Raw genomic sequence first — 25,787 nt, 5'->3', positions numbered from 1 at the left:
CAACTGAAAAGTCCAGTACAGTCCTGTAAGTCACCCAGAAACGTGACACTGGATGAACTGTCTGTCACATACTTTCAGTCATTTTGAGAATAAAAGAGCAACAGCAGAAAAATGATTCGTGTTGTACATCAGTCAAACTGCAGCTTTTCGATGCTACTACCAGGAGAAACAAAGAATGTTTGTTCAGGAATAAATATATATTTTTATGTGTTCCCAGTTTTCCAGCTATGAGAGTCTTTCCTATCTCCTTTGTATTGCACTGTAGGAGCAAGTGTATATTAACAACAAGTATTTTCAATAAGCATACTGTTTTGTGCATACTTTGTCACATTCCCAGTTTGAGCACATGGCAAATCCTGCTTAGAATTAATATACAGCATGGATTTGGGACTCAACTATAGTTTTTCTGACTCTTTTTAAGTACAAACAGTTAATGACGCAGGCAAACGTTTGCAACGTTTGGAGTTTGTAACGCTTAAAATGTCACACCATAGTGTATGATGACTAAATGCTGGTTGAGTCTGTAAATCATTACCGTGGTAACCGTTTAGACGTGCTCTTGCAGAGGCTGGATATAGTGCATGCTCCTTTTCTAGCAGTAATGAAACAGATGGGTCCCAGAGTAACATGGCTGACTGGGTTACCACTGCGTAAACACACAGTTATCTAACTTAGCTTAAAATAGACACCTTTTACCTTTGGTGCCAGTGCAACACAACAGCTTTTTGAGGAACTGTAGTGCTTGTCAAAGTTACTGACAGTTATCTGTGCAGAAAAAATCCAAGCTGAGTAAATAGAAACTCGCTTTATTTAGTTTATGTAATACTTTGTTATTAAGTGAGTCTTTGCAGTCCTCTTGGCTATGTAGAACTGTTCAAGGTAGAAACCTCTTGTAATTCAACCATGTTACTCAGAACTCTTCCCTCCCACTACGTCTTCACACGAAGATATCGCAGACGGAGGATAAAACTCCACATCATACACAAAGTCAACACACTCAAATAAATAAATTGTCAAATCATCAGACGGACACTGTTGTGTTCCAGATAGAACAGAGCTGTAGAGTTGTTTCTTCTTTTTCGGACTGTAAAGTTGTGTTTTCTAGATGACGTGGAAGCGAGGTCCAGGTGTTGCTATGATGTCGCTGTATGGCTCCTCCTGGACGAGCTCCACCGCCTGCTGCTTCTTCAGAACCAGGAAACTGTAAAACTTTGCGGCTGCCTGCTTCTTATTGTTGTTCTTACACAGATCCAGCAGGCTGACCGACTGGGCGCCCGTTTTGGTCATCACCCTCTGTGGCAAAGTGAGAGGAAGAGTCAGGGTACGAAGGCGCTTGCAGTTTACATGTCTTCATTCAATAATGTGTTTTAAGCTCATTCAGGTAGCGCGCTTTGCTGCTCTTCTGGTTCTCCTCATAAGATGGCAACGTATGCATACCTGGAGGCCATGGAGCATCTGCTGGGTTCTTTTGTTCCACCTCCTCTCCTCCTGGTCCTGGTCTCCTCCCTGCACCTCCTCCTCCTGACACAGAAAAAACACAAGCGTGTGTCCATCCTCTGTTAGCTTACTCTGGATGAGTACATGAAATGGGATGTCAAAAATTAGCATCAGAGTGTTCTGTACAAGTTTTTGTGGATCTTAGGCTCACCTCTTCATCGGAATCATCATCGTTCTTCTTCTTGTCCTTGTCGCCAAGCAGGTCCAACTCTATCAGCTGGCTGATGTTGGTGGTTTCCTCTGGGGGAAGATCCATGTTGGAAGGCTCCAGCTGCTGGGACGCATCAGAGTCTCTGGAACCCTGTGGCTGCTGTGGCAGTTGCTGCTGGTCCCGAGCTCCCATCTAGAGGAAAGGGTGAGAGGACAGAGAGTATAGAAAATAGATATATGGTAACTAAGATGTACAGTAAAAAGAATGAAGTTGTTAGAGTCCTGTCATCTATTATGGAGTGATGGCAGATACAAAAAATGGTGCGCGGCAAGTGTGTATCTGTTTACAGTACACACAGAGTGCACTACTAAGAGGGACATGTGTGCTTACAGGCAGGGCAGGCTCTGTGTCCTGGGCTTTGCGTTTGAGGCCTCGTTGGGAGGACGGAGGAGGCATGACCGACTCGTCCAGTGTCGTCCTGCTGCCTTCCACAGCTGATGTCTGCAGAACACTGGCCTCTTCCATGATGGTCTGGTCTGGAGGGGAAATGGATATACTGCACAAATTAAAAAAAGAGGGGAAAAAAAACAGGGTGCTACCGGTCCAGTGGGAATTAACTCTAGCCAATCAAAATGTCTCCTTCTCCATTTCAGCCACTCACATGAGCATAGATTCTCAGGTATGATTTAATTTGAGCTAATACATTAATACATCTGTGCAGTCTCCTGCAAAGGAAGAGAATAATGTGCAGTCTTTCAAAGGTAAACATTCAAACTTCTTCCTTTCTTTTTACATCGACATCCCGGCATTCAGAAATACAATACATGAACTGTACGTGGTTTCTTTTATGACTTTCCACAAATGAATCAAGCATAAATGTACACACACACAACTACTTCTTACCCATGATGTCTCTTTGCTGGTGTCCTGCTGTTTCCTCTCTGGGCACCTCCGGGTTCTCCAGGTCCTTGAGGAATTCATCCAGACTGTCAGCCTCTCCACCTTTCCTCCTCTTCCTCAGCTCGTCTGGTACCAGTGGTGTCAGACACCTTGTAAACATCTGGAGAGAGCAAAGGACAAAGAGGCAAACAGAGAGAACATGCAGGAGGATCCAGCAGTTTAACTCTTAACACGGTGCTGCTTTGCAACATTTTCCGGCTAAGACTACGTTACCTTAAGCAGCCTCGCGTTCCAGAGAGGCTGAGCAGGGAGAGAGAAAAGCTTCTCGACTCCTCCGGTCTCCTTCCACATCATCAGCTTCTTGGTGGGAGGTGCGAGGTCCAGTGTGGTAACAATGTCAGAGTAATCGGACAGCTGTGCCCGGATGGTTTTACTGTCCAGCTCCTTCACGCTGTCCACAATCAGCTTCCTCTTACGCTTCGCCTTGGTTTCCTTCACTGCACGCACCACAAGGAGATACTACATTTACCCAATTCACCACATTCATGCTAGCTTTTTAAATCTGCTGACTGCCTCTGATTTTTGTATCACTACACCGACGATGCAGTCTCAGGCCTACGCTCCAAATGTGATCTTGTTCATAGAAAGGGAAAGAAACCCATTAAAAATAACGTGGAAGTGGACATTATGAGGAAAATTTAGTCTGAGAGGCAGCACAAAAATGGAAATTACAGGGATCGAGGAATGCTGCTTTACCTGTGATGTCAATAGGCTCCAAGGCGAAGGTTTCTTCTTCATTGTGAACCAGGGTGGTCTGTTCTGTTTGGTCTGCCATGGCTGGCAGGGGCTCTGTTGGGCCTGAATCTGGACTGTCTGGGGCTCCCGCTAACAACACACACCATGAAGGATATAGACATCATGGCATGTAGGTAACTGTGTTGTAACTTCAAGTGTATATAACCAAAGCTAAGCGACACAACAACCTATTGCTGAGATTGGAACTGACCTGAGAGAGCGTCAAAGTCGTCGTCATCGTCTCCGTGGTCCTGAGGCATCATCACACTCTCTGTGATGGCGGGAGGGTCGTCAAAGATGCCGCCTCCATCCTCGTTACTCAGTAGCTTGTCCACTACACAGAGAGATACGGTCATTTAATTTCAAGAGTCAAGATAATTCAGTTAAAAAGTCTGTATAAATGTCAAAGTTTCATATGTGCATGTTGACAAGGAGCAGCTACATTCTCTCAGCATCATTCATAACTTTAAAAAGTACGACAAATTTCAGAACAAGTTCATGAAATACGCATTAATAATGCGACAAAATTACCATCACTGCACAGCAAGGGGGATGCTCAGTGTCCCTGAGAGATGCTGTGAGACTCAAGTCACATGAAAGCTGTGTGCACATACAGTACATGTCATGCCTATAATACTGACAGTATCCTACCCAGCATGCCTCCCTCATTGCTCTCCATGGGGTTGTCTCCAAAGTCGTCCTTGTACTGGTCGTCGTACTCCAGATGGTTGGACTTGTCCGCCATCTGGTTGGTCCCACCCTCGGCCTCCAGCAGCAGGTTGGAAGCCGACGCTCCCATGATGTCCACCTCAAACGCACTCTCCTCCCGCATCATCTCCCGGTCGTCCATGCCAAAGTCAGCTGAAGAACAAACATGCTTTTTTACAGGATATTGTCTGGAATATGGAGGGAGTTACACTCTCAACCAACAACAAAAAAGTACATCAAGTGTTCAGTTTGAAGCATATTACTGAACAAAACTCTGCACGCTCAGAGGAAAGATGCCCACCAAAGTCATTGTCCTGCAGCAGGTTGAGGTTTCCCACCTCCTCTCTCATGGTGATCTCCTCCACTCTGCTCTGGTTCAAGTTGAACTGCTGAGCCACGTCAATGTCACTGTACAAAACACCCCACACAGTCAGTTATCCAGTTCGTATTTACAGCACTGCTCTTCAAATGTTATTTTCTTGAGAGCAATGGAAAAGATGAAATGTACTTCTAAATTATATATGTCCTCTGATGCTTCCAGCAGTCATTTTGTGAGGACGCGCTTGTCAGTCCATGAACTGCAACGTCCAGGTCATTTGCTGCATGTCGTTCCCTATATCTCCCTCCTCTTTCATTCTGTCTTCTCTCTACTGCTGGCTATCTGATAAAAGGCTCAAAAATGTAAAAGAAAAATAAAAATAATTGAAAAAAAAAAATACTGTTTGTGTTTTGAATTATAAGCTGACGGAGGACTCACTCCAGGTCTGGTAGTGGCTGATCAAAATCATGGAACTCTTCAGGCAGCGTGATAGCATTGTAGGCTGCTTCCCTGTTCTCCTCCGGAAGATCCACCACACCTGAAACACCACAGTGAGTTACAGCAATGTCATAATTATACTGTAGAAAATATCTCTTTGGCATGTGTGCCTGTGTTTGTGCCAGATTCATTTATATTGCCATAGAAACAGTTAGAAAAAGTTCTAGCAAAAACTTCTTGTTATCTTTCTCACAGGACAATGTGGACTACTAGACCTATAAGTTATATTTCGGCCTGACCTGGTCTAAATGCCATCTTGATCTTGATGAAGGCCTCGTTACAATCAGCCAGCAGGTACTTGGCCTTCCTGTGGTAGATCCTCACCACCCCCAGCAGCAGATGCCCTGACGTTCGTAAAGCCATTTTCACCTGTAAGAATACATGCAGAGATGACTAGTGATGAATAAATCTGCAGCATTTTATGTAAACTTGTGTTTCAGTACTCTAAGGTCAATGACACTGATCAATATATTTCAGCACTAAATGAAAAATAAAACACCTGTCTTTGCAGCTTTGGTAGGTTTTTTAAAGACAGTCAGGGAAATACCAATGCTAAAAGTCTAATCCCTTCAAATTTAGATGATACATCATGATATATTGTTAGATGTGAACTTTGTTATATGCTAGTATATTAAGTATTTATCAGATTTTGAGTGTATCAATAAAGCACAAGGAACTCTGTAATTACACAATGGCTGGTTGTAGATCAACACATATTACAAAAATACAACAACTAAAAGGCCAGTTTAATGTGAAAGAGAAGCTCCTGAGACATTACCTTGGGGGAGATGATGCTCTCGACGCTGCTTTCCAGATTGCACTCAAACACGTGTGCCTTGGTTAGCTTCTTATCCCAGTGGGCCGCCAACCAGATTTTGGCCAGCGGCCCACGTTTACTGAGGACAAAGTGGGCATAAAACATTGCTTCAGTGCCTTCTCACCACAGGGGAAAGGGGAAAGGGGAAGCCTCAGGCGACCTGGAGAGAGAAAACAACACAAAGGCAGAAGCACAACGTACCATTAATGACTGAAATCGCAGCTCAGAAAAGGTAAACAAAGCCTGACAGTTGGGAGAAAACATTGTGTTGCTTAAGCTCTCTCAGACTTTTTGAAGATGCAGACATGGCTTCCTAGCCGAGTGAGAGTAGCGCAGTTCATAGCAGCAGACAAGCTAATTAGGACTTTTAGAATAAAATGAGTTCAAGTTGAGGGTGTTTTCAAGGAAATGATTGTTTTGTCAGTGATTTATTTATTAATTGTTGGTTTGTTCCTTTAGGATTAGGGCTGCAGCTTATGTTTTCTTTTCATTATTGGTTTATTTGCCAATTAGTTTAAGTTTCATTTGCTATCATAATTGACAAAGAAAAGCAGCAAATCCATTCGACAACATTTGACAATTTTGCTTCAAGAATGACAGAAAAGATTAATCAATTATGAAAATATCTTGCAACTAATACTGCTTTGATCAACAAATCGATTAATCGACTAATCGTGTTGCTCAAGACCACTTGTCCACACGTTACAAATGCAATATAAGTTAACAGGATATCAGTTTTTCTTCCTCGCCTTGCACCCAGTACTTAACCAAAGTACAAAAAATAACATCTCCCTGTGAAATGCAATAGAGTAGAAGGATGCAGTAGCATAAACTAATAAAGTACCTCGGATTTGTACTCAGTTACACCGCAGCACTTTGAATAAGCATGTCTGAGCCCACGATAATCTGTGAAACCTGAGTCAGATAGTTAAACAGGAGTGGCAGCTTTACCTGCAGTATTGCTGTCATCACTACAGAATATAACGAGTCAGTAAACGTTTGTCATCTTATGAACACGCAGACGGGAATTAATAAGCGTTAATGTCATTCACGGGAGCTTTAGACGCGTTACAGTCACATTATAACCGCACTGACAGCTGATGCTCTGCGCTGGGTCACAACAGGTGATGATGCAGTCAAGCTAGCGGTAGCCGCCGTCATTCAAGACCGGTGACGGCGCGTTTTTTATGGGAGGCAGGGAGGGAGGGCTGGCACCGACATATTTAACTGACACAGTTTCACATCCACATCACACGTACACCTGAATGACTCACCGGTTAGCCGCTTCGTGCTTTTCTCGTATTGCCGGCCGTGGTGTCGCTGCTGATGGTGGCTGTTTTTCCACCCCCTCCTCCTCCTCCTCCTAAAACAAACAAGATGGCGTCCTCCCCCCCGCCACCCTCCGGTCGGTTTGGACCGTGACAGACCTCAGCAGGATGCAGAGCGGTGCTGATGTGAGGAGCAGAGAGGAGGGCACACTCATCTCTTTACCTGTGTACAGCAGTGGAAAGTAACTGAGTACATTTACTCGACTAGTGTGAGGTGCTTGTGAATTTACTTGAGAATTTCCTTAAGGGTAGTTTTATATTCTTATTCTCCTACTTCTGAAGGTAAATTATTTAAAAGCCCTCTTGGATTAGCTGTAACGTGCGTTGGCACAAAGCTGAAAACAGTGCAATTTTCTGGGCTCATGAAAGCATACAAGGACATGTGGTTCTCAGTGAAAGTGAGTGCAAACATGATGTTACAGAATGTGATGCCCTTCTGAAGATTAAATTACCCAACAGTGTGTGTAGTAGTTATGAAATGATCTCAACCTCAAACATCTACCGCAGCAAACTGCAAAATACACGTTAATGCAGCAGTAATATCAATCCAAAAACATCTTATATAATAGCAAAATACTCACAGGGACCATTTCACACCAGGACCAATTCTCAACGAGTATTTTTATTTGTTAAGTAAGTTTTAAATGCAGCAGTTTTAATTTTTACTCTGCTACTTAATGCAGTGGAGTTAAAAAAGCATACGTCCTTCTTTATATTACTACTATAGTAGTGGAACACAAGTATTAAGTGGTGTGAGAGTAAAATGGAATTACTTCAAACTTTTGCTTATATACAGTACTTGAGGGTGTTAGCCAAAAAGACAAAAACATAAGCAACTGCAAGACTGTTCTTGTGCAGCTGGAAGTACCACCAGGAGGCAGCAAAGATATCTGGAAAAAAAGCCATTTGGCATGAGCATTTTTACATTTGTAGCACTGTCGCCTTATAGCAAGAGGGTTCCAGGTTCGAATCCCGGTCTGGGCCTTTCTATGTGGACTTTGCATGTTCTCCCTGTGCCTGCGTGGGTTTTCTCTGGATTCTCCAGCTTCCTCCCACAATACCAAAAACATGCACATTAGGTTAATTGGCTGCTCTAAATTGCCCCTAGGTGTGAGTGTGAGAGTGTGTGGTTGTCTGTCTTTGTGTGTTGGCCCTGTGATTGACTGGCGACCAGTCCAGGGTGAACCCCGCCTTTCACCTGTAGTCAGCTGAGATAGGCTCCAGCTCCCCCCTGACCCTCACGGATAAGCGGTATAGAAAATGGATGGATGGATGGATTTTTACATTTGATAAGTACTTCTTGTATTGGAGTATTTTTAGACAACTGTATTTTTTTCTTTCTTTTTTTTTTTTTTTAATTATGTAAACAATTTAAGAAGTAATGCCGCCATTGCAGTAGGCTCTGGCAGCACTTGGATAAAGACTGTGGTCTGGTTTAATACAGACAATGTCTGCAGTGATTTGAATTAAAACCACAAAATTTTCCTAACTTTATACAAAGCATTTTGTTGTCAGAACCAGACAAACAAACAGGACTAATCCAGGCAGTGATTATGTTGACCATTCCAGCATAACTTGGAAAACAATTTAGTTAACGCATGCATAATTCCAAGTAATCAGGGTTGTTCGGCCACATGGAGCCTTACCACCACCTGAGGCTCAGTGTGTGTTTTTGGCAGCTTGTTTGTCTCCGATGTCACGTGTCGTCGTGCTTCCTTGACCTTCAGGACTGATGGCCCAATCCCCTCCAACCTCTTCTCACGCTCCAAAGACCTCTGCACAAATGGAGTCATAGCTCACATCTTATGAGCTCTGACAAGTGCTCTCTCACTCTCTCCAGCAACACCCAATCATTCGTCTTTACCTCTGCTGTATGACAGAACTGCAAATCAGAGCCATTTATTTCACAGCTGATGTGTGGAGCAGAACTTGGCTTGACTGTTTTTAATAGGGTGTTGGACATCACACAGTGAAACACACACACACACCACTTCTCTGAAAACGAGCAAAACCTTTCCTCAAAGTGAAGAATTACCTTGGGGAAAAAAATCTCGAAAGCATTCACCGAGTGTGATGTCCCCTTCGAATGTGCCCTCTCACTTCTCACAGCAAGGTCCATAAGTCAGGCAGGAAAATACACTAGATCTCTGTCTCATCGCTGTACAGAAGTCTGAAGGGGAAAAAAACCCTGCTCACAGCTGCCAAAAACCATCCCACAAACCCCACAGGGAATGGACTTTACCGGGCCACAAAGGGCCTGGTTATATTTCACCGTAGGTCAGCCTTTGTGCCTCTGAATCGGCTAACACTGAGGCTGTGTCTCCCTCCTCACTCAACCTGTCTGTCTCCTAAGCTGACAAGCAGGTCTTATTTAGGGAGTAGCACTGAAAAAAAATCCACTGGGGGGGTTTGTTGGATTTTGTGTGTGCTGTGCATGCAGGCATACACACACACACACACACACACACAGGTTTACACTTTGGCACTTTGTCCAAAATGAGAGCTCACTCACAACACATTTCTCACCCTAGAATTGTATGGGGGCGGGATTGACTGTGAAAAAGGAAGAGAGAAAGGGTGAAGAAAAAGGGGGAGGGTGTGGAGGTGGTTGGGGGGGGGGGGGGGGTCTTTTCAGTTCTTTACGGAGGCAACAATAGTCTTTGTCCAAGATCTTCCACCATTCTTATTAAGGTTATCAAAAGAGGGTGAAGGAGGAGGAGATGGGGTATGCAGGCGGAGGGCAGTTTCTCCATAGCAACAAATGACAAAACAAGCCAGTTCAGCAGCAGACAGGCAAAAGGGATGAGTGCAGCTGCTGAACAGAAGCACACACACTTGTGCTGTGGAGTCCCGCTCACATAGGGGGAAAGAGGAAGACCAGCTCGGACAGGATCTGTAAAGCGGGGCTCCTTTTGGAGTGAAAACAAAAGAGGAAACGCAGAGGATTTGCAGAGTTTTATGACTGAAGTGAGTTAAGGCGCTGGGAGGCAACAGGCAAGGAAGGCACATACTCATACCCTCCAAGCATGGACCGAGACAGCCAGAGCGAGGACACTTTGTCCACCATGGTTCTGGAGAACATTAAAAACAAACTGATTCATGCCTTCAGGGCAACAGGAGAGTCCAGAGAAGATCCTCAAGAGTCTGGCTCCACTGTTAGGCCAGTAAGCATTGGCAGAAGTTACCAAGCCAATGAAGAGCTGCGGAGGGCGCAGATAGATGGAGCGATAACCTGGCTGAGGTCTGAACTGGTAAGTTCTCTGACAGATTCAACATTTTGTGCTTCTTCTCCAAAGGTTTCTATCACTTGTCATGTCCGTGTTGTGTAGTATGTGTTATAGCTTCCAAATGCTGATGCAGTTCTTGTTGCATGCAGCTGGAGATGCGCTCACAAGACCTGCAGTTGGCTCAAACACTGCTGGGGCTCAACACAGAGATCCAAAGACTGAGGAGGGAGAGTTTCGGGTGTGTGGAAGTAGAGGGGGATGATCAGCAGTAACTGGCTCCGGCCGAGAGCCCCTTCTCCAGGGGAAGCCGTTGAGGGAGAGCAGGTGGGGAAATGCTCTTTCTGGAAGTCATGGCATGGATGGAAGTGCCTCTGATGCAACTGAAAACTCTTTGAACAGTTGGTTTTGAGTGTGATAATGGCTCATTGTAATAAAAAGTGTCATGTTAAAAAAAACAGCCAACAGTTGAATGTAAAGGAATCTGATAAGAGGAAAAAGAAGAACAAAATGTGCTTAGCTTTATGTGTTTTGTTTTTGTTTGTTTTTTTTTTAGATATGTTGCACTTATGCAGAATTGTGCTAAAGAAGCCTGTTTGTACGTGTTTTGTTTCCTTGCTAAGTCAGGAAATAAGAGATTTTGAATGTAAAAATGAACTAGAAAATTGCTTTGTCATAATTTGATGTTATGGTATGACAAAATAAATAACATTTGCACCATCAGTGATTTCATGTCTTTATTATGTGGCATACTGTACCACAACAGTACAGTACCTGTTTGAAATACATACATACAACTTTAGGTACTGTTAATAAATACATCTCATTGCCAAAAATTCCATCCCAGCTTCTTCAGTTCACAAAGACTTTTTACACAAAGCCAGTCTGACCACAGTTAACTTTTTGAACATGGATTTACATGTTGGTTTACTGTACAAGCTAATAACACTTTTCAAAGATGTTTGAACTAATTCATACTGTCACCACGGTACTTTATTGTGGTATGTGCACAGCAAAGATGAGGTGAACTTGCACTGGCTGCTGCACTGAATCCCTTCTGTATGCAGTTACAGTCCTAAAAGGTCAGTGAGCATCTAACACACACACACACACACACACACACACATTGCTCAAGATCAGGAAATTCAAACCTCAACATTTGTACAGTGTTTGAAAAATCGGTCATGATTGCTAATTACCTAAAAAAAAAAGAGAAGAAAAACTGCTCTCGCTTTCTGACTAGGCTACACAAAGGCAACAGTGATTGCCTTTAGGTCAGTTTTTAATACAGGACATTATAATATCCTCTGTCACAAAATTAACATACTAACTTAAAGGAACACTTCACTTTTTTCCTGAGAGTTAGATGCTCTCATATTTGACAGAGTCAGGCTAGCTGTTTCCAGTCTTTATGCTAAACTAAGCTGCATGTAGCTTTAATTCTCGACAAGAAAGTGAATAAATGTATTTCCAAAAATATATCTAACAGTTCCTCTAGCAGATTCATAGCAGTCTGTGCTAAATGGTTTTAATTTACAACATCATATTTTGCTTTGAAAATAGAACAAAGATATTGTAAGCTAAAGAATCTAACTAAAGTGACATTTTGGAGAAAGATTAAATGATAATGAATTTTGTATAACCACACTTGGGCCATTATGAGCCTACAATGACATCAGTGTTTAAATGTTTTTCTACACTCATCCATACAGGAAGTGAATAAATGGCGGGAAATCGCAAATTTATTTATCTTGCTCCACCTTGTCTTCATCTTACAGGATACCAGGAAGTTCAGGAGACGAGTGAGATTTCCTCTGATACTTTGAATTTTCACGGCACAGAGCTTCTCCTGCTGAACGCCCTCTTTGATAAAACCCGTGAATAAAGGGTTGGCGGCGTCTTCAGGAAGGAAACGGACAAGCCCACCTCCCCTGAACTGCAGTAGACGCTGCCGCTTCCTCGTTCACTCTCAGAGTCCCAGTAGCTGCCCTCTTCCTCCTCCTTCTCCTCCTCCTCCTCCTCGTCTGTTTCTTCCAATTGCTCCTCCTCAGACAACTCCTGCTTCAGCTCTTGGATGCCGGAGTGAAGCTCCATCAGCTGCCGGATCAGAGCTTGGTCCTGTGATCGCATCTCCATCTACACGAATATAAAAAAAAGCAACAACCCTTTAGTTATTATTTTAAAATATTTTAGATATACTGACATAGGAACAGGGAGAAAAACAAACATGCAGGTCCAAATAATAATCAATAAAGAACCCATAAAGAAAGTGAAACAGAACCTCTCAGACTTTAACAAAAAGACTCCTGATCAAGCTGAGCGGGTTTGTGCTCAGCATGAAACCACAGCCATTTCGTTTGAGCGTTGCCTTCTTTCAAATGCAAATTTATCTTTCTGCCGTTCTCTTTCTTCCTTTTTTATTAACGGCTGTCTAATTGCCCACATTGTAAAATAAGATATTCAGAATTCCGACAACTTCAGAGTCCAGGTTTGTCCTAAGGATCGAGGAATGTCCCGAACAAAAAACCTTCTGGGGTTGATCTGCATTTCTTTTCTCTGTTAATTACAGTACCGGACTGAGACTGGGCTCCGGCTGAAAGATGCTGGTTTTACCGCCTTTGTCGACAACTTGGAGGAAAGAGAGAAGAAACGTGACCTTTTATTTTCCCTTTGAGAGAGAGTTGAAGATGTAGACATGCTGGGCTCCATCTCCTCATGACAAACACCAGCTCTCTTCAAATAATGTGGTGGACGTTGTGAATGTGTGTGTGTGTGTGTGTGCCCATTTTCACCTCACTTTGTTCCACTGCACACTATCCACACCAACATGTCTAAATCAAGAGGATTTGTGTGCGTAACAAAACACCAGCCATCTTTCTTGTTCCTCAAGATGCAAAGTCTTCTCATCTTTCTGTGTTTTTACTCAGGCTCCTTTCTGCTGGACTGTCATTAAAATTGTTAGAAAACTTTGTGTATATTTTGATTATTTTTTCTAATTTGTCTTATGTGGCCAGTCTTCTTCCATGTCACTGTGGCAGAAAGAATTTAGTGAAACCTCAAGCTGCTCAGTTGTCCTTGTGGATCCATGAACTTCACATATATTTTTTTAAATTTTTTATTCATTTTGTCATTTTAATCTGCATATTCTGTGATTTGATGGTATGTTCTGTAGACATGCCACCTACTGCATGTCCTCCCAGATGTGGAGGTTTTATGGGAAGTCTTTCCTCACCTGTATCGAGGGTCTAAGAACAAAGGGCGTTGTGCATTGTACACATTGTAAAGCCCACTGAGGCTTTGTGATTTTCAGGAAAACAAGATCTGATTGAAGGTGATGGTGTCTGTGCTGTGCCAGTTTTAATACATTGGCAATGGTTCAAGCTTTCAAAGACCAGGATTTTTCCTTTTTTTTTTTGAAAACAGAAAGCTGTGTCTCGAAATGTTCCATCAAACAACGAAAGAAAGCATTGAGTTTTACTTCTCTTGGCACACTTTCTGTTTTTACCAGCATGAATTTAACTTGGTAGAAAACACGGTTTGTGGCCCCCTTTTTACTGACAGGACAGACAGACCTGAATTTACACAAGCTTACTGCTTGTATATCCTGGATTTGATCAACTAAATACATAGATTACATAGATACATAAGATTTTCTTTTGTCTCATTTAGTCTTTAGGCTCAGATAAAAATGTAAATGTGAATTCTTATGTGTCTTTATGACAACTGGGGAAATTGTAAAACTTCTGCTGATGATCATGTGTGACTCAAAAAGTCTGAAACAGCTACAGTACGGACGCTGAGGTGAGAATGTTTTCAGATCAGACTGCTGATGATCTGCTGATGAAGCTCATACGATTCAAAGGCTCAAGAACAGCTCCCATACGGACCCTAAATGATTTCTATGAAGCAGCAGGTCATAATAATTGATGGGGAATTCTGCCCGTCCTTTGAGATGCTTGTCATTCATTGCTGTTACGCGGTGAGCTCTTAACAAACCAATCAGGAGGCGTCTTCTGGTTTCTACTGCCTGTTACACTCGCAGTTTCTCCTACTGTGAGCTCAGGACACTCGGTTGCCATGACGAGCTGTCTGGGTGATTGAACTAAATGGCAAGTGATGTATGAGGCTGTGACAATGAGCCTTACAGAGTTGCACACAGAGGTGCAAACACACATACACCCAATTGGACACATAAACACACACAGCCAGCCTCTTTGAATGGAGACTGTGGTTTAAAAGGGGGGGGTGACATTTTACCAGCGTGACCTACATGCATCTTACGAACAAAAAAAACAATAACTTAGGCTTCCCGCACAAAGACACTGACAATGACCCAGGAGGTCATTTTGCTGGGGTGTTGAATGACCTGACCATCAGCATAATGCACAATAAAATGCTTTTATATTATTATCCCATTACTTCTCGAGCTCACAACATATCAGGCACACAAACATATCACAACAGTGGTCTAAGAAATATAAAAAGTTGCAGTAATATCACTATTTAAATATACTGCATTCAAACCTCTACTTATGTAAAAATAGATAAAAGTCTAATCAAAGAGCCAACTCATTAATGTCTATTACAAAGCGATACTGAGCTAGTGGTCATGCCAAAGCAAGCGTAGCTGCAACAGTAAAACCCCTCAGTGTACAAGTGAAGGTGCACTTAATTGCTTGCAAATTCATTGTTTAATGTGCAAAATAAATATTTTGGTATTTCTTCTTCCAGAAGTTACAGAGTCTCACTTTTAAGTATCAAAAGTAAAAGTACTCATTATGCAAAACAACTCAATTATGGCCCCGCACCCCCAATCCTGGAAAACACCTGTGTGGGTATGCAGGTCATTTAAAGTATTTTAATGCATCATATTTAATGATTTGATCACACGTTCGGTAAGTAAAATCAAAGCTACTGTCTATAGCTGTTACATTAATTTTGGCAATTAAAAGTGCAACATTCAACTCTTAAATATGGTTCAGTTGAAGTTAAAAGTAGCCTAAATATTCCTCGAGTACATCTCAAGGTTGTCCTTAGGTACAGTACTTGACTAAATGTACCTGCCACTGAAAAATACAGCGATACAGACCTTGTGTAAAATGTACAAAGTAGAGTACTGCTTCATCAGAGTGCTGGTCTTACCAGTTCCCTTCGCAGCCAGGCCAGCGCACTCTCTATGTCCAGTTTTCTGCCTTCCTGTCCAGCTGTGCAGCCTTCACCGAGGTACCCAGTCCCGCTCCGAGGATCCCTGCACGCACTCTGCCCTCCTGGTTTACAGTCATCAAACGTGGAGGTCTTGCAGGAGAAGTCCCGCAGTCTGGTAAGGACAACTTCCATCATGTTAGGTCAGTGATATCCTCAGTTTGCTCCAGTGGGTTCCTTCTAGACTCCTCTGCCGTTTCTCGTGTTGCTCTCAGCTGATGTGCAGATTCAGCTTCGTCTGATGTCTGTGTCTCTTCTGTCAGGAGAAGATCTCCTCCAGTCCTGATGACTTATGAGGAACTCACTCTCTCTTTCTCTCTTTCATCCACATTCCTGGATGCCCCCCCTCCCAAACCCCCTCACCCCCTGCTCTCTCTTTTCTTGCCATCTGTGTCTCAAACATTACAAGCCCAGCTCCCTGGTGAACCGGCATCAGCGGAGAGTGAATGTGAAGGAGCAGGTCTGACGTCAATGCATTGTCCAGATGCCTGACCTGGAGTTGTTTACCACTTCTGGGGGCTGGAGGCTTTTTATTAGACATGCACACACACAGACATTTGGCTTGCAATGGTTCTGGTCTGCTAAAAAAAGGAAGCAAGCATGCACACACAGGCCTGTTGTGAAAGCAGAGCTCTCATGGTCTGAAGAGTGGCCTGTTGCAGGGTCAGGATCTTAAGAACAGTGTGAACAGCCATGTGTAACTAACCCTTCTCGTGCCAATTTCCCCTCACTCTGCAGCCCCTGGCAACCCCACTGCACCATCTATTCACACACACGACGTGTTGGCAAACCCAACACAGACCCGCTTTCTGTGCAGTCCACAGACAGTAACGACCAAAATAGCCCCACACATACACACTGGAAGCTATTTTTAGAGTCAAACTGACGCCACTTTTAGACCTTGTCAAGAAAACAAACGTCACGACTCTTGAAAGAAATCAAAAAATAAAAAAGAAAGTGCCTTTAAGTCCCGTCGTGCTGTTGGCTCAGGTTCTTGATGCTGCTTTCAAAGACTTCGGGGCAGTGATGTAAGTTGGACGAGCTGTTAACATCACCAGCTGCTTTGTGAATGAATTCATTTGGATAAATGACTTTGTATAATTGTGTTCACAGGGGTCTGACACAATCAAATCAAATCAAAATGATATAAAAACAGAAACATTATCACAGTATGTCTTTGTTAAAGTTTGCACACTTTGAGTTTTCACCAGCTTTTGACACCAGAAAACAACTCAGGACAACAATTTGTCTAATACTGTCCACTTGAAGGGTCAAGGTAGATGACCAAACAGATGTGGTCTCCCTTTGGATGAAGTCCACACCAAACCTGACCCAATTCATCTGACATCCCTCTGAGGAATCGGTGACGTGCTTACTTCCCTCTCCAGTTATTTACTTACTTAATTTAATTTCTGACTTGTTTATTTGCAGTTTTCAGTTGTTTGGTTGGGTATGTGTGAGTCCAACGTGTTCTGTATTGGGTCTATTGGCTTATGCTATCTGTAATGAAAGACAAACAACACCAAGCATCAGCAAGTGCTGCAGATATGATAAATCAGGGTTCAAACCAAAAGCATATGGAAATATGTTGCTTCAAAATAACCAGAAAATATTATATTGATAATAATAATATTAGTCTGTATTAGTTGGATTTTTGTCAGTGAAAAACACGGTATCTTTTCCCCTCCAGTACTTGGGACTGCAAACACTTAGATGCGGTAGATGATTCATTGTCGCCGCCTTGTGGTATATTTTGGAACTACATGTTCACTTTGAGCGCTTCAGAGATTATCCACACAATGTGAGAGAACCGTTAATTCTTTTAGAGGATTTCCTTATAGTCTGAGATTTGGAAAAGTTCTACTTTAAGGTTCGCCAATTATGAGATCTGCTCTGTTTTGGTTTTTAAAATATCAGCATATCATTTCAAAACTAGTGGTAAACCTCACACCAGGGTTGGTGTCATTATGACCAGGAAGAGCTTCAAAAGGTTGGAGCCTAAATTCACACAGGAGTCACTTTAGTAAAACTGATTTTAGACGGATTGGGACAGTTTTGGGCAAAGGTTTACATTGCAAAAAACATTAACTCAGATTAATGGCACTGAGGGTTGCTAAGCAAACTGAGAAGAGGAAGTCTGGGCATAGATGTGTGCGCCCTTTCCACACAGGAAAAGAGCGCACGGCACGGCACGGCACGGCAGTTTGATTGTATAACCACAGAGTGCCGGGTGACCCGATGAGTCAAGCAGGTTTTGGCTGGATGACCAAACATTTTGAACTTTCAGGGCTACATTCGGCAAAAACAAAAAACTTACAGCCCGTTTGTGGGTCTGAGAGCTGCTTCCCGCATCATTTGGTGTCTTATGAAGTTACAGGACTTGTGTGATCTCTGTTCTGGATCCCTGTGGGTCACATCCTCGTCCCTCGCTCGGCACCAAAGCCTTTGCAGGTAGGCCAGGTGTCATGCTGAGCGTCATTCGCTGTATGTCCAGGTGAGCTTTGTCTCCGAGCAGACGCTGACAGGACCTCGAGGGCCGACCAGATACACCAGCAACGGTGTAGGAGGCCTTCGGACTGCGCTGAGCTCTGAGTCCCGGACCGGCAAGCAGCAGTGAGTTCTTCAGGTTGAGTAGAGCGGAAGGCGTGGCGGAAGGGACGGCGTCGGCGCTGCTGGAGGACAAAGACTGGGACATGGTCGTGAGCTCTCGGACTGTTAAGCATTGTTTTTAATTCTGCTTTTAAAAAGAGCAGCCCCCAACCATCTGAAGAAAGGACAGAACACCTAACCTGTCTGGTTTATTGCGCAATAAATGCTTCCTGTGTAACTGTGTGTGTGGGTTATTGAGTACTGCTCACCCCCGTCAAAAAACAACTTAAATAGCAGAATTTGGTTTGTGATCGGCACGTGCAAACTGCAGACAAAAGAGAAAACAACCACCGACTCCTCGCCCCCTTTTACACACGCGTTTGCACACGGTGCGACCGGCGGCAGTCATAAGGCTGCGTCAGATTCGGCAAATCGACCGGATTCAGACTGAGCGGCTGTTGAACACTCACAGGACGCACCGGAGGCGTGAGGAAGATCACTGCAAGAACCAGAACTCGATAGACCAACCCATAGCCGTCTTAGCATTTCAGTTCACTGAGCTTGAGTCTGGGCGTTGTTTTTCACTTTGGATAATTTCTGTATATTTTGGTGCCCCCCCTCCTTACTTGAGTCATGTTTAAGAAGGATCCCGAGAGGCTTTCCCTGCTGTCAGAAGAGAGGAACTCTTACACCACCGGGGGAAGGTAAACTTCACCCTCCTGTTGTGTTCATTTGTCAGGAACAGCAGTGATGTTCCACACAATAAGCATTGTTAGTATTTAATTAATAACCCCATTGCTGTCTGCTGTCTGTTACTTTTGAAAGACCAACTTGACCAGTTGACCCGAACAGTATCTATGTGATATAACCATGCAAATATGTGAGATGAACCATTTTCATGCTATATGTTGATTACATTAATTAAAGCAAGCAGAAGACGTTTCATACTGAAAAAATACGTGTAACTATTTTTTTTTTCTTGATCTTTAAACTTTATAACGGCTCACTTTGACCCGTAACATAACAGGAGGGTTAAGTCCAGACTTGTTTTTTCTTTATGCCTACCAAGTCATACTTATTATTGAGAGAGACACACAGATCTCATGTTTGTGGCTGTAGTGCTGAGAGCAACATCTTTGCTCACGTTCCTCTGTTTGTGACCAACGGGTTTCTCCACACGGGACTGATCTGGGGTCTGCTGGGATTAGCGGTGCGCAAACGGGGACAGTAACTCGTTTCACCAGTTGGCTGCACCACTGACGGAGGCAGGGAGGTGTGCACAGGGAACATTAAAGTATTCACCCGTTTCCAAGTGTAGCCATAACTGGCATCACTGCCTGTGGTTTATTAAACCAACCTCTGTTAAAACTCATCCCTTGTGGATTGGGTACCCATTGCAAATATTACCATCCTGTTGGAAGGTGAAAAAACCCACAAGTCGGTCAAGCTGTCTTCCTGTGAAGCTCTGACCATCTTTTTAAACTATTTTCTTACTTCCTTCCCAGATGAACTTCATCTCCAGTCTGAAAATTTGTATCTGACACAATCAACAGAGCTGTCAAAAGGCTGCGTTGCTTTTATCTGGACACGTGAAGATCAAGCAGAATTAATGGCCAACAAATTTGGTTATGGATTACCTCATTTATTAAATGAATCTGCCAAAACCTTCGTTTGTTCTGGGCCTCTACAATCTGCTCTTTTTGCCATTGTCATTGCTGTAAATTCAATACCTTTTGGTTTTTGTGCTGTTGGTCACACAAAGCATTTGATCTGAAGAAGACACCGGTACAGGGATTTTTCAGCACTTTCCAAAAGATTATAAATTGTTGCACCATAAATAAATGTTATGTCTTGTGGATAATGCTGATATTTGTGTTGTCACTTCATTGCGCCTCTTCTGTATGTCCAGCCTGCCAAACCAGGAGATATCACAGATAAACATCAAGCATTGCCACGACAACAGCCATGCACAGGAGGACCGCGAACAAGAGAAGAAAGTTGCCAGGAAGCGGTTGTACGTGGCCTCTGTCATCTGCCTGATTTTCATGATCGGCGAAGTCCTCGGTGGGTCATTCTGTTTTTCCTCACTTTCTTTAATCTTTAATTCCCAAATTTCCCTCTTTCTCTTTTCTTTTCGCTACATCTAGAGGCTGTTTATACATGGTATTAAAGGTGCAAAATTTTGGCTTAAAACATTAAAATAAAAAAGAACTAATATTATCAACAGAATATCAAACAATAGTGCTGGCATTATGCCAAGACGTCTATGTGTTGCGTTGCAGAGATATCGACTGAAGTTAGCATGCTAACCAGCTAGCTTGTCTTGTAATACCACTGTGTGCCTCTAGGGGCAATAGTCTGATGGCGCCCACTAATTTTAGCTGGGAGGTGTAGACGAGCGAACGAGTTTGGTTTCACAGATTCTCTTAATGTTTAGTCTAATAAGTAAACTCCAAACCAAATATAAAGAAAGAAAATATTCTTGTACCCATTTTTCTTTTCCAAAAGAAAAAAATTCAACCATACACCTTCTGAATTCGAGTTTCTCACTTTTACTGAGCTAAGTCAAGTTCAGTTGCCTTAATTGAAATAAAACTCACCAAAACCGTCTTGGATTGTCTTTCCACAATCTCATCTGATTTGGTCAAAACAATCCTCAGTTCACTAAGATGTGAAGACGTACTTGTTCTTCACGCCTTCTGCTGCCATCCCGACTCTCTCGCTCCTCTGCTGCTTCCCGACTCCCGTCACTGCCTGCTGTGTCCTCACGTCCCCAGAGTCATTGTCCTTGTCAAGGTCATTGTAAATCACATCCGTACCGTATGCTCTGTCATCAAACTGGCCTCGGAGGCTGTGCCCAGTCTGCAGGGTGTAGAGACTTGAGGACAATTTGTATACCAGGCTGTGAGGAAGGGGCGAAAAAGCAATTATCTGGCTGTCTTTATGGTGGTGATGTTGTGGTGAGTCCAGGTTAAGTCCTCCCTGGTGTTGAACCTCGGGGAACCTGAGGCTGCTCACTGCACCTTGTCCTTCTGGGAGGGAAGCATAAACATGCAACTGATACTGATGTGCTGGCGATATCTTGGCAGTACAAGATACAGTACAGTTTGCTGTTGTTAAGGAACCTGAAGCTATGAGCTCCTGGTCCTGTCTTCACACAGCTTGTCGAGGGTTTTGTTGCTGTTGGTATGTGACGGAATGTACACCCCTGCAAGAATGACTGACGTAAACTCCCTTGGGAGATAATAATGTCAGCATCCGTAAGAAGATGTGGTCATTTACCGATACAGAAACATTCATTTTGCATGCTTTCCCTTGCTTCATCACATTCAGCACTTACTCTGAGCCTTCTTGTAAGTTCATTCACTTCTTCGAACCTTTCTCTCATCTCTTTTTCCTTTGCTATCTTTGTGTAGGAGGGTATTTTGCAGGTAGTCTCGCGGTGATGACAGATGCTGCTCACCTGCTGGTTGACTTCCTCAGCTTCCTCATCAGCCTGTTATCCCTCTGGCTCTCCTCCAGACCTGCCACACATAAGCTCAATTATGGCTGGCATCGTGCAGGTACAGTATTTATCAGTCCAATTTAAAAGCTGCGTTCAAAACGGCTTTCCCGTGATACTTAAACTCACCAGCATTTAATCCTTTAAGATGTCCACTGTGTCACTAAGTGAAAGGCTAATTGTAAGTTGGCTGTGATACTTAGCCTTATGTGCTAATAGATCTTGCGTGTAATGGGTGCTGAATCACATGGAGATTAAACATTCTGGGACATACTACCTTGCCAGCAGACTGTTTGTGGACAGGATGTAAGATCTAAAACTACCAAAGACTTTCAGTTCAAATTCAGTTGTTCTCTCTGCTGAACATATAAATACCTTACTGGCCACAATTTTACCGGCACGTGTAAAAATGTTGGCTCAGTAGTCTGGTAATTAAAGCTAAACCACAACTGGTCTACACTCTTTACACTTGAACACTTGATGCATTTCTCCTGATTTATGTTCCAATCAGAGATCCTGGGTGCTCTGCTGTCGGTTTTAACCATCTGGCTGGTAACCGGAGTATTGGTTTATCTGGCTGTGGAGCGCCTCATCAGCAATGACTACACCATCGAGGGCACTGTAATGCTCATCACCTCTGGTTGTGCTGTGTTGGCTAATATTGTGTGAGTAAAATAGACACAGAGTTCTCATTTATACAGCTTTTGTCGGCGTGCCTGAGTATTTATGATTTAATTAATGCCAATACAGAGAGGAGGGCAATACTCAATCTAGTTTCATGGACTCTTGAAGATGTTTGTGTTGTTTGTTGCCAAAATGCTTTGTATCACAGAGCTGTTTAATTCCCTAATTTGTTCCTTCTCTCAAAAGCATGGCCCTCACTCTTCACCAGTCCGGTCACGGCCACAGTCACGGCGGTGTCAGCTCGCATGGACATGGCCACAGTCACAAGAAAGGAAAAAGGCACCATGAAGTCTCAAACCACGCCCCCTCCTATGATAACCAAGTAGACCTGGAGCATAATGGAGTCTATCAAGGTATGCTCCTGCTGTGCATGTCATGATTTTGTCACTCCCTTCTTAAATATGATTAGCATCAGCCATAAAGCAATGAAATATTAATAACTGCTTAATCCCCTCCTTGCACACTACGACTGAACATACACCGTGAATGGCATTACAATCCATTATAATAACAGTATAATGGAATATGTAATGAATTATAATCCAGTGTATGATTATAATTAGAGCATGGGTCTTGCTGAAATACTTTCTTTCAGGACAGAGAGCTCAGCAAGCCAATGCCAGCGTACGAGCGGCCTTTGTCCACGTGGTGGGAGATCTTCTCCAGAGCATCAGTGTGCTCGTCAGTGCCATCATTATCTTCTTCAAGGTTGGGAGTCTCTCAATTTGTGGAATTTAAGCACATGTTGCTAACTCCTACTGAATGAAATTAAAATCCATGACAGGAGGGGACGGGTAGAGAGAACGTGTGAATTGCATTAAGACATTTTAGAGAGGCAATATCAATCTTTTTGGCGCATATAAAATGTCTACAAAGTTAGAAATCCAAGGGGAGTTATTCTCTCTTGAAACAATGCCTGAAACTCCTCTTTTGTAGTGCAGCCTTTTCTTCCACTAGGGGTAGGATTAAATATGAAGATATGGAAGGTATGAGAAAAGCACACCATTTTCTCAGTTGTTGGCCGCATGAGCCAACACAAAAGCTTGCATCTACTCCCACCATTTAAAGATGTCTTCAGCCGCATCTGGTTCGAATCCGTTTATTCTTATTAATTTAATTGAATTTATTTAATATTATTAATTAATTTATTTTATTTTTTTGTTGGAACCACAAGAACCTCCTCTAGATAAAATAAAATAAATTAAACGATTAAAATCAAACGGTTCACCAACAAAACTGGGAAAAAAACCCCAAGAACAAAAGAAAAGTTAAACTTGTCAGTCAATTGGCTAATGTTGTTTTGATTATTGTTAGTGTTTTGGCTTTAAATCTGTTGCATGCAGTGCTGTAGCTCTCAATTCTCAAATCTTAATTATTTTTTATTACTTTTAGCTTTCAACCTTGCCTCCTATTACCAAGACCAAATTGGTCTGATTATATTAAGCTAACTTTAAGATATTTAAGCTAATTTTTTGTGTTTCTTGTTTATTCAGCCAGAATACAAGATGGCCGACCCCATCTGCACCTTCCTTTTCTCCATATTTGTCTTGTGCACCACCATCACCATCATGAGAGATATTCTTGTTGTTCTGATGGAAGGTGAGACTTTTGTACACAGTGTTTGCAGATCTTGGTCTCACTCTTATTATTTCTTAAAGTCTTACATTTTTTTTTTTACACCTTTGTAACTCAGGTACTCCAGCGGGGGTAAAATACAGCGAGGTGCGGGACGGTCTGCTGGCAGTGAAGGGGGTGACAGCAGTCCATAACCTTCACATCTGGGCCCTCACCATGAACCAGGCTGTACTGTCTGCACACGTAGCTATAGGTGTGAAGAGACTGCCATATTAAATTGCAGATACATTCTTTTGTGAAACTACGAGCTCTAATTTCAGCCATGTGTAACCTCACATCATAAATGAATCAAAACCCAGTCAGCGGTTGTGTCAACACACCACTCTCTGAAAGTTCAGCTAATGTTAATGAGCTAAAGAAAGTCATCTAAAATGGCTCGCTAATGTTGGCTAAAAACCCAGCTATTTTTCTCAGAGTTGATTGAGGCAAAAATAAAATGACTTGAATGCTGCTGGGTCTACTGGATGTGTAAATAAGCAGTTCATGATTTGTTACCTTAGTTACAACTGCCTGATAGCTTTTACTCCAATGGCATTTTATTGTGACATTAACATGTTAACAAGCTAATGTTAGATATGATAATGTTAGCCTTCAGCTGAAAGCGTGGATCACTCTTAGCTCGTAGCTATATGTGAGAGGAAATTGCCATGTTAAAATGCAAACACATTCTTTTGTGAAAACTATGAGCTGTCTGCACAGTTAATTCATATTTTACTTTAACTGATTTAATTCACTTGATGTAACACAGTCGGTTAATTTAATGCTAAAATGCAGGCAGAACAGCCCTTTCACCGTGGCAACTGACTGAATTTTGTGTAGAAGTTTTGCCATCCTTTTTTAAAGTTAAATTGATGGCATGTATTTTTTTTATTGTTTACTAAATGAAAGAAGGGGAAAAAAAGTCATTAGACTTTCCGTGAACTTGACTTGTGTGTGGAGGCATATAACTGCAAGGCTGTAGTTCTAGTTAAAGCACAGAAATATTCATTATAAACTCACAAGGTGACTGATATTTGTTCATTGCCATTTCCCTTGTCTTCCTCTGTTCCTCCACAGATGAGTCAGTAGACGCTCAGTCAGTCCTAAGAGAAATGACACAGGCTTGTTTCTCCTCCCACAACTTCCACTCTGTCACTATTCAAATGGAGAAACAGGCCGACCTGAAGCCTGGATGTACCTTGTGTGAGGACCCCCAGATGTAGGAACCGTCCTTCCTTCCCAGTAGGATAATCCTAAAATACATTGTTATCTCTTGGTGATAAGAATATTTTGTGGTTCTGTACTGCTCGCTGGACCCTGGGAATTTTACTGTGACATTGATGGCCAGGTCCCATTACTGTGCCTTGAGTGTCCTTGTGCTGTCATTTTCCAAGAAATGTCAATGTTGAAAACTAAAAGCACGTCTTCCTTGAGATTTTATAAGAAGCTCCCTTTACTCGTCCTGTGTAAAGCTTTAATATTTGTTGTTTACGCTTTTAATTTTGTTCATGTTGAAACAGAAATCACATTGCACTATATAAAGTTTCTGAATCTGTACGTTATATTATCGAGTGTGTTGAGTAACTGCTAATTTATTCAATATCCTAAACACACAGTGCGACCTTATGTGCTGCAAATAGGCCAATGCCAAAGTACTGTTTGTTTGAGCATTAAACTGCTGTATCAAGGTAACACATTGAACACAGCAAATATTTTTATGCATGATCTCTTAAAAAAGTAACCTCAGTCAGATGTACTGTATGTGGAGAGAATGAAGTGTATTTTAATACATGATCAAAATGTCTTTGTGCTGCCTTTGTACAGTTGTAAGGTAAAAGCTGAAATCAAACGATTCAATAAAATTTTCATTTTTCAAATGTTACTTTGTCTCTCACTTTCAAAGTCTGATTTGTCAATGTCATAAAGTCCTTCATGATGAAGGTACACACTGCTGTCGGT

At 42.5% G+C, this 25,787-nt stretch overlaps 4 protein-coding genes across 6 annotated transcripts; 2 read left to right on the top strand and 2 right to left on the bottom strand.

The window, feature by feature from the left end:
• Positions 1–207: 207 nt before the first annotated feature.
• LOC124075168 (double-strand-break repair protein rad21 homolog A-like) lies at positions 208–7,155 on the bottom strand. 2 transcript variants are annotated; one of them, XM_046418613.1, is made up of 14 exons: positions 6,960–7,155; positions 5,647–5,845; positions 5,108–5,237; positions 4,809–4,908; positions 4,353–4,459; positions 3,995–4,204; positions 3,555–3,677; positions 3,305–3,433; positions 2,822–3,045; positions 2,552–2,708; positions 2,039–2,184; positions 1,649–1,840; positions 1,438–1,521; positions 208–1,293 (listed from the first exon to the last, which is right to left on the bottom strand). In XM_046418613.1, exons 2-14 carry the CDS (start codon positions 5,788–5,790, stop codon positions 1,102–1,104), a joined length of 1,938 nt encoding a protein of 645 aa, XP_046274569.1. In that variant the 5' UTR covers positions 5,791–5,845; positions 6,960–7,155; the 3' UTR covers positions 208–1,101. The 2 variants fall into 2 exon arrangements, with proteins under 2 accessions (XP_046274569.1, XP_046274571.1); XM_046418615.1 differs by lacking the exon at positions 6,960–7,155 and adding an exon at positions 6,530–6,597.
• Positions 7,156–9,664: 2,509 nt separating this feature from the next.
• si:ch211-153f2.3 lies at positions 9,665–10,973 on the top strand. The gene is made up of 2 exons (XM_046418611.1): positions 9,665–10,264; positions 10,390–10,973. The coding sequence occupies exons 1-2, from the start codon at positions 10,040–10,042 to the stop codon at positions 10,510–10,512; spliced, it is 348 nt and encodes a 115-aa protein (XP_046274567.1). The 5' UTR covers positions 9,665–10,039; the 3' UTR covers positions 10,513–10,973.
• Positions 10,974–10,977: 4 nt separating this feature from the next.
• On the bottom strand, positions 10,978–15,770 carry LOC124075165 (potassium voltage-gated channel subfamily A member 4-like). The gene is made up of 2 exons (XM_046418610.1): positions 15,380–15,770; positions 10,978–12,373 (listed from the first exon to the last, which is right to left on the bottom strand). Exons 1-2 carry the CDS (start codon positions 15,575–15,577, stop codon positions 12,068–12,070), a joined length of 504 nt encoding a protein of 167 aa, XP_046274566.1. The 5' UTR covers positions 15,578–15,770; the 3' UTR covers positions 10,978–12,067.
• Positions 15,771–17,627: 1,857 nt separating this feature from the next.
• On the top strand, positions 17,628–25,710 carry slc30a8 (solute carrier family 30 member 8). 2 transcript variants are annotated; one of them, XM_046418608.1, is made up of 9 exons: positions 17,628–17,890; positions 19,938–20,092; positions 21,445–21,591; positions 22,042–22,195; positions 22,401–22,567; positions 22,810–22,922; positions 23,708–23,813; positions 23,908–24,042; positions 24,906–25,710. In XM_046418608.1, the coding sequence occupies exons 1-9, from the start codon at positions 17,805–17,807 to the stop codon at positions 25,049–25,051; spliced, it is 1,209 nt and encodes a 402-aa protein (XP_046274564.1). In that variant the 5' UTR covers positions 17,628–17,804; the 3' UTR covers positions 25,052–25,710. The 2 variants fall into 2 exon arrangements, with proteins under 2 accessions (XP_046274564.1, XP_046274565.1); XM_046418609.1 differs by lacking the exon at positions 17,628–17,890 and adding an exon at positions 18,214–18,732.
• The last annotated feature ends 77 nt before the right edge of the window (positions 25,711–25,787 follow it).

This window comes from Scatophagus argus, chromosome 17 (assembly GCF_020382885.2).
Source record: "Scatophagus argus isolate fScaArg1 chromosome 17, fScaArg1.pri, whole genome shotgun sequence".
In the NCBI taxonomy this organism is placed as follows: domain Eukaryota; kingdom Metazoa; phylum Chordata; class Actinopteri; family Scatophagidae; genus Scatophagus; species Scatophagus argus.
The sequence above is the reverse complement of the archived record's forward strand: the minus strand, read 5'-3'. Positions and strand labels throughout refer to the sequence as shown.